This window comes from Pinus tabuliformis, chromosome 9 (assembly GCF_031772625.1).
Source record: "Pinus tabuliformis cultivar Carrire ecotype Pingquan chromosome 9, CPIR1, whole genome shotgun sequence".
In the NCBI taxonomy this organism is placed as follows: domain Eukaryota; kingdom Viridiplantae; phylum Streptophyta; class Pinopsida; order Pinales; family Pinaceae; genus Pinus; species Pinus tabuliformis.
Window position 1 is genome coordinate 123,126,025 of NC_142307.1, and position 8,662 is coordinate 123,134,686.

Below are 8,662 nucleotides of genomic sequence, written 5' to 3' on the forward strand. Positions count from 1 at the left end.
AAATAAAACCCATCCCTTCTCTGTTATCAAGTCTCAAGTTTTCGAATCAATTCAATATGTTATACCGTTATAAAAATGCTACTGCAAACTCACTTTGAACATTCATAAGAGAATCTCTTTACTTTGAAGAAGAGAATCCCTTTCATTTTGAATCTTGATCAAGAGAATCTATTGCCCAAACTCCATTATGTAACCAGAGGCTCCACTCCATTATATAACAAGAGGGTTTCGGGTATTGGTATCTGAGCTTAATTTTATTGCAGATTTCAAAATATTTTAGAAAACTTTAAGTGGAAGATAATCAATTTGTTTGTCATATCTACATCAAACCAGACCAAACTCCCAGAAATGGGCAAAACTCGAACAAAAGATCAACAGAGTCCCATGGCACGGGTGGTGTCAAAAGACACCATTGGAGATTAATAGCAAATTTAAGCGCTGGTAAACTTGGTAACAGCCTTGGTACCCTCTGATACAGCGTGCTTCGCCAGCTCCCCTGGAAGAGCAAGCCTTACAGCGGTCTGAATCTCCCGGGAAGTAATTGTTGGCTTCTTGTTGTAGCGAGCGAGTTTCGATGCCTCGCCGGCCAATTTCTCGAAAATATCATTGATGAAACTGTTCATGATTCCCATGGCTTTACTGGAAATACCAATATCAGGGTGAACCTGCTTGAGAACCTTAAAGAGATAGATCTTGTAGGTCTCCACGCTCTTCTTATGCTTCTTCTTTCCCTTCTTGTCTCCACCTTCCTTGGGGAGCTTCTTCTCAGCCTTGGGAGCAGGCTTCTTCTCTGCAGGAGCTTTCTCTGCAACAGTCTTCTTCTCCGCGGGCTTCTTCTCTGCTACCTTGGGCGCCATTGTTACTCCAAATACAAAATCAGAAAAAATAACCGAGCTCTCACAAACTTCAAATTTCGGAATACCTAAAAGGAGTCGGTGGGGTTGTATATAAATGTTGAAAACATTGTATCTGTTATCCTATTGGGCGATAGCTTGGGCACGGATCGATTAGCTTCCTCTAATTTGGACCGTCCATTTCAAAGTCGATCAAGATAATGCAACTATTATGTAGCAGCGCAAGTTCAAAATTATTTTATGGCCCGAGATTGGATTAATTTAATATTTTTGTCAAATTTCCAATTAATATTAAATATCTAAAAAATTGCACTTTTAACATGTGAATTTACTTGAAAACGTCCGTTAGCTTATTTAATGTTGATTTTTGATAAGTGATAATGAGGTGGAAAGGTCCATTAGCGTTTTTATATTTGAATTTTTTTAAGTGATAATAAGGTGGATTGATGTGCCTAATATATTTATGTATGTATTTAATTGTTTTTATAATACAAATATATTTTTAAAATATTTTTATTAAATGGGATTTATTTAAAAATAATATAATAAATTTTATTGGATGTTAGGTTTATTTTTAAAATTTATCTATTTGTGTTTGTTTGAGATAGTTTATTTGGCAATGGCTCGGTAAATGAAGTCTCACTGAACCGGAAGTCTTGGGTTCAAATCTTGTGCTATCCCCCAATCAGGATGATAAGTTGGACATGATGAAGAGGTAGTCTTACCAAGCTTACAAAAAAAATATCTATTTATTATTTTTTAATCAAGAGAGTTGGTAGATGTGTAGCTTGTTGTCGAGGATGTTTAGGATCACATCGAAGAGGTAGCCCTTATACCCATTAGCCTAACACAATCGCCCACAAGTCACGCTAGGCATGTTAACCAAGTTTTGAATATGGGTAAGCCCCAACAAACCCTTTCCAGTGTAGGACGTCCACTAATCTACCTAGCTCACGATATGTTTATTTTAATTCTAAATTTATTGAATTGTCAAGGGCTCTAAAGGAAATTCAGGTACAAATTCTTTGTGTTAAAAAAAGTTAGGATAGGCTATTCTTTAATTATGATGGTAATAACAATAACAACAATTTATTTATTAGGTCGTGGTCTAGTCAAGTACATATCCCTCTAAACATTTTTTCACAATCTCAATTTTCCCATCAGATTGGGGATTGTAGGATGAGTTGTGAGCCAATTAAGTACCTAAACAAGAAAATAATTAAGATAAAAATTTTCTAGTCAAAATTGGATCTCTATAAGTTACAATAATCTTCAATATTACATGTAGTTTTGGATTGTTTCCGTTTCTTCCATTGTACATGCTTTAAAAGGATGAGAAAGAGAGAAAAAATGGGCATACTTTTTCATTCGATTTACCATTGTCATAATGACACTCATTCCTTCTAATTTGGGTAAACTTGTAACAAAATCAATTGAAACTTCTTCCCAATGTTGGATTGGTATGGCTAATGGTTGAATGAGCCCTAGGGTCTTGATCGTCTCTCCCTTATTTTGTTGGCATACCACACATTCAAGCACAAAATTTTGCACACTTTTAAGACCTTCCCAAAAAAGATATTTCTTGATCCTACACTGTGTCTTCAATAACCTTAAATGTTCTTATGCAAGAGAAGTGTGTCATTCCAAAAGGACCTTTCGTTTGAGAGGGTTTGAAAACATCAAGCTTTGTGTTGAAATTCTAGAAAGAAAAAGGCTCAATTTTGACTTGTTTGACTTGTTCCTTAGTCAAATTGAGTAATTCGATTTTCCACATCAACAAGATGACTTGGATTGTAGTTAGCTAGAGTGACATGGCCTCGTCTACTACTTAGCCTAGTAAATTCAAGTAGATATGTGCATGTAGTGATTGCTAAGATTTAGCTCTAGTCACTAGTTGAGTCAATTGAGGTCAGTTGAGTACTTATGATTGTTGTTAACTCACTAATCCCTCAGTTAACTAGTCAATCATCTAAAAAGAGACTTACTCATGCATGGAATTCAAATTGCCTAGTTGAGTGGATGGAAATGGCATATTTGTATTTATAATTGTATATTGTTGAGTGTACAATGCTTTTGCACTAAGAATGTGATCAATCCTCCTTGGATTTGCACAAGGAAATAGGGAATTTCCCTATTATTTAGGAGCTTCCAAGATTGCACAAGGAAATAGGAGATTTGTTGAGGCTTGAATTGGCTAAGTGTTGGCCAAAGCAAGTCAGGAAGCAGGAGAATAAGATTGTAGTGCAGGGTGTGCTTCAAAGTTGGAGCAAGAACTGCAAAGCAGCGGAGGCGTTTTTCCTAGTAGGTTTCCCCTTGTAAATCATTGTGTTATTGCAGTTTTGTTAGTTGCATGTCATTGCATGTGTTTCTAAATTGTAATTTCCATTCCGCGAAATAGTAAAGGAAAATTTTAATCTCTTTATTTCAGTTCGATTTCATCAGTAGTAGCATATTTCTATTAATTTCTACATGGTATCATGGCATTAATCACACTAGAAACTAGTCAATAGATCTTATCCTTGAAATATTTTGATTTTCCGATTTAGAGAAGCAATTTTCATCCATGCAAGAAAATGTCTTTCAACAGATTGAGATTGGAGTATGCCTTGGAGGAAACCTCAAATTTCATAGCTTGGAAGGATAGGATGGAAGTTGTAATTGGTGATAATTGAGTGTTGGAGTACACCAAAGTTGACATTCCAAAAACAACAGTATCAGATGCACAACAGTTAGCCCAGTGGAAGAAGGATACCACAAGAGCCAAGAGGATCATCCTGGAGGGTGTGAGAAACCACATAGTCTCGAAGTTACATGGAAAGGAGACTCTATTTTCTATGTTGAAGACCCTCACTGAGCTATTCGAAAATAACAATGATGCCAGAAAACTTGGTTTGATGAGCAAATTGAGGATTAAAGACAAAGGGTATAATGTAATCTTTAATAATGGGAAGGCATGCCTCAAGCATTTTGCTTCAAGTTAGGTCAAGCATATTGGTGTTCGGATCGAGAGCCTCTACAAATTGGAGCAAGATGCATGTGCAGCCTTGAGGAGCAAGGCAAAGATCCCTCAAAGTAGAGATGCGGTGGTTGAGTGAGAGTAGGCTAAATCTCTCAAGATGGAGCCTCGACCAATATCTCAGTTTCAATCTAATCTAGTTGGTAGTTGGGCTAACTAGCATCAAGATGATGATGAGGACTAGTCAAAGAATTCTAGTATAAGGAGATTTCGAGCCAAGGGAGCAGAGGGCTTAGTTAAGGGAGCTCAAAAGATAGTTGAGTCTCCCAGCATCAAGAAGCAGACACCCAGATACACAGGGTATATGGCACATTCTAGTTCATAGGGAGAAATTGCAACTATACCTCTAGGAGTGAGGTGGGGCGATCTAGAGCCTTAGCCCCATAGTTGCAAAGATTTGGGAAGGATCCATAGGAGAGGAGTATCACTTGTAGTATACTCTTCTCATGGATCATTACCCTTGCTACAGGGGCCCATAATATTCAATAGTAGAAGGATCAGTGTCAATTGATGCAGTCAGATCTTGAGCGACAATTGCAGACTAGTTACAATAATATACTGAGGAGCACAAAGCAGTATTGATAGCATTGTAGGAGATACAATGAACAATCAACAACTATGTAGTTTTCCTAGTAGACAATGTCGAGACTAGTAACAGTCAGATGCTTAAGAGACAGCTGCAACCCAGAGACACAATTGATTCAGTGTTTTGGATACTTCTCAGTTGCAGTAGCAACAGTAACACTGAGAGGTAGTGTTATAGTACATCCAATAGGAGTTGGATTGGGATTGTATAGAGCCCTTTTCTTGCTAAGAGGGAGTGTTGAAATTATAGCAAGAAAAAGGCTTAGTTTTGACTTATGCCTTAGTCAAATTGAGTAATTCGATTTTCCACATCAGCAGGATGACTTGGATTGCAGTTAGCTAGAGTGACATGGCCTTGCCTACAAGTTAACTCAGTAAATTTGAATAGAGTTGTGCATATAGGGATTGCTAAGATTTACAATATATTTGAGTTATTATTAGTTGAACTTAGTTAACTGAGCCCTAGTCACTAGTTGAGTCAGTTAAAGGTCAGTTGAGTAGTTATGATTGTTGTTAACTCATTGATCTCTTAGTTAACTAGTTAATCAGCTAAAAATAGACCCAAGCATGCATGGAATTTGAATTTCCTAGTTGAGTGGATGGAAAAGGCATATTTGTATTTATAATTGTATATTGTTAAGTGTACAGTGCTTTTTCACTGAGCAAGTGATCAATTCCCCTTTGATTTGCATAAGGAAATAGGGAATTTCCCTATTGTTTAGGAGCTTAATTCCTCTAGGATTTCGCAATGCAATAAGAGTTTGGTTGAGGCCTGAATTGGCGAACTGTTGGCCAAATCAAGTTAGGAAGTAGGAGAATAGGATTGCGGTGCAAGGCATACTTCGGAGTTGGAGCAAGACATTTTAATTGTTTCTCTTTTCATCTGAATTAACACAAAGCAACAAAGGGGTTTTTCCTTGTTGGATTCCCCTATAAATCGTTGTGTTTTTGTGGTTTTTTTGGTTGCATGTATTTGCATGTGTTTCTAAATTGTGATTTCCATTCTGCAAAATAGTAGATGAAATTTGTAATCTCTTGATTTCAGTTCGATTTCATCAATAGTAGCGAGTTTCTATTAATTTATACACTTTGAAATGTTGAAGGTGCATCTGTAAGTCCAAATGGCATAACTAAAAACCCATAATGGCCTTCATGTGTTCCAAAGGCTGTTTTGGGAATGTCTTATTGCCTCATTCTAATTTGATGATGTCCATGGAGATCCAACTTAGCAAAGAAAAATTCTCCATGCAATTCATCGAATAATTCATCAACGACAGGAATAGGAAACTTTATGTTTGATTGTCATTTTGTTTATTTGCTTGTAATTTGGACACATATGCCATGAACCATTTTTTTTGTTAACCATTGCCATAGGTGAAAATAAAGCACTATGGTTTGATTCAATCATGCCATCCTCTAACATTTCTCGAACCATACATTCAATCTCACTCTTCTATGCACATGTATACACGTAGAGGCCCAATGTTAGGCGGTACACTTCCAAGTTGTGAATGAGTATCATGGTCATGATCTCAAGTAGACCCTTAGGCATTTTGGAGTTCCAATGCATATAGGATATAGATATTTGAACATGATTGTGCAATTACACCTTGGTGTCCCCTTTTTATAAATTTTGTCATGCTATTAGAGCTTATCACACTAATAGCTTTCCCTTGGGTGCATGTAAGCTTAATTTCCTTTTCTTGCAAGGAAAATCTTATGAAAATAGATTGAAAATTAAGGGCAGTTGTTCTAAGTGATTATAACCATTGGACCCTTTATACAACATCAACACCACCGATTTGGATTGCAATCATGGGACTATCCAACAAATACTCCCCCATATTCACCTTATTACTATAGCACTTTCCTTATCAATTTATGGTATCTCCATCTACATCATTACTTTAAATTATGGTGCTAAATATACAAATCAATTAAGAAGTTTTTCCAATTTGTAATTGATGAAGTTATGGGTACTACTTGAATCATTAAATATTGTTACCTTTTCCTTTTTAATAGATATGTCTATCTTAAGAGTTTGTGTTATATCGATGTTAACCAATGCATAACAAGATATTATTGGAGTAGTATCTTTTAGCTCTAGATCTTGTGACGATTCCATTTCTTGATTTTCCTTGTCTTCACATTCTATGTAGAATAATTTATTCTCACTGCATTTATGCCCCTTAATATACTTGTTGTCATAGTTGAAACATATTCCCTTTCCTCTTCTTTCATCCATTTGTCAAGGTGTCAAAATTGTTGGTTTAGGAGAGGGACCATGATTTACTTTGTAGTTATTAGTGACTAATTTTCTAGTGGATATATTTTGACTTTCAAGTTTCCTTGCTAGATTGAAAGCATGTTGTAGAGTTTTGGCTTTAAAGTGACACACCTCATGTTGGATGATTTCCTTTAAAGTTACCATGAACAGGTCTAACGAATTATCCTCTAAAATGTTCCTCACCTCGAAACTCAACTTTTGGAGTTGTTGAATGTGCTATATAACTAAACCTTTTTATTGAAGATTTACCATTTGACCAAAGAATGTATTGTTCTTAATATTTCCACAATAGGCTATGAATTCATCTGTAAAAATAGACCAAGTTATGATAGAATCATTCTCGCTTTCACAAATCCATTAATACCATACATGTTGATAATGTTCTAAAAAAATGGTTGCAATATTTACATTTTCTAATGTTACCGCTTATTGTAGATCAAATTATTGCCCTGTCTGTAATATTCATGTTATAGGATTGCTACCAACAAATTTTCTCATCTCTATATTTGAAATAATAATAATTTCTTAGCACTGACTGAAATCCCTAATGGTTATGATCTTTCAGTGAAAATGCATGATTATGGTTATGTGATTTAATATTTGTGCTCTCCAATTGTGATAAAATGTTTCCCATAGATGATTGAGTTCATGCACAATTGTTCTCCTTATTTCCACGATTTCCTTGGATATCAATATTCCTTTTAGAAAGCCTCTCCAAGAGAAGATTTTCCATGCCATTCATGGATATTTGTATTTCTTCCTTATTTTCATTCATCTTCTTTTCCATTTCACCCATCACATATCTTTTAAGGTTTTCTTGAAATCTTAATAAATATACCTTTTTCAACAAAATACCATCCATTTCATTAACTTTCTTCTCTACTGGGGGGAACCTAAATTCTAAGTCTTCACTTTCTTCATGAGTCCTTGATGAGCCTTCAGGAGGTTTAATTGGTATAGTAGCTTTCTTTGGAGGTGCGTTATAAAATAATAATGGAACTCCTCTTTATCACAACTTTTAATCACCAAAAAAATTGGATCTTCTAATCAAAATTTATGTGACTTGTATGTTATGTACATTTAAAACCTTAATTTGGAGAATATCTGAATGGCTAAACTTTTTCTTGATATATCTCTAAGATTTGAGCCCTTTTTGAATCTGAAATTTTGGCCTGTAATACTTTGATATGTCTTCTCTGCGATTACACTAGTCTAAACATAATTTGATGTGCTAAGTGAAAGTTATGGTAACTTTCACAAAACTTGCTGACTTTTTTCTTCTTCCCAAGATCAAACTTGTATAGCGTGCCACAAGTCTAGTTCTTTAAATATAATTCTAAATTTTTTAACTAGAACTAGAAACAATCCTTGAAACTAGGATCAAGTAGCTACAAATGGAGCAATTAACAAGTGCGTCAATGGATGGAAGAACCTACCAATAAAAGAGGCAGGTGGGAAGATGAGTTCTTCATGTAGAAACATTTGCAACTAATCAAATGTCGAGGACAACACTTGTTTGAAGGGGAGGGGCATGTTAATCCCTATACAAAGCCCCATGATATGCCCTTGATATTGAGTTATTATATTTATATTGTTATATTAGTGATGTTGTTTGGACCCTTTAATTATAATTGTACCCTTTCTCTCATATATTTGTACCAAGGAGACCTAGTCTAAGGAACATCTCATATTGTACATTTATTCTATTGTAAAAGGAGGTTCCCCTTCATAGATGCTTAACTTTCATTATTCTATTTGATTCTCAAGGTGTGGAATTACTTCTCTTTATATTTTTATGTTATTTTGGTATTTATTGACTAACATAAAAAACATGGGCTTTCATACATTGACCACACTACCACAAAGGCCTTTTGCATTGAATATTCCCAACCCACAATTTTTTTTTAGCAATTATGCTAT

At 35.3% G+C, this 8,662-nt stretch overlaps 1 protein-coding gene across 1 annotated transcript; it reads right to left on the reverse strand.

Moving 5' to 3' along the window:
• Positions 1-243: 243 nt before the first annotated feature.
• On the reverse strand, positions 244-917 carry LOC149147392 (histone H2B.11-like). The gene has a single exon (XM_089438310.1). The coding sequence runs from the start codon at positions 855-857 to the stop codon at positions 432-434; it is 426 nt and encodes a 141-aa protein (XP_089294436.1). The 5' UTR covers positions 858-917; the 3' UTR covers positions 244-431.
• Between the last annotated feature and the right edge of the window lie 7,745 nt (positions 918-8,662).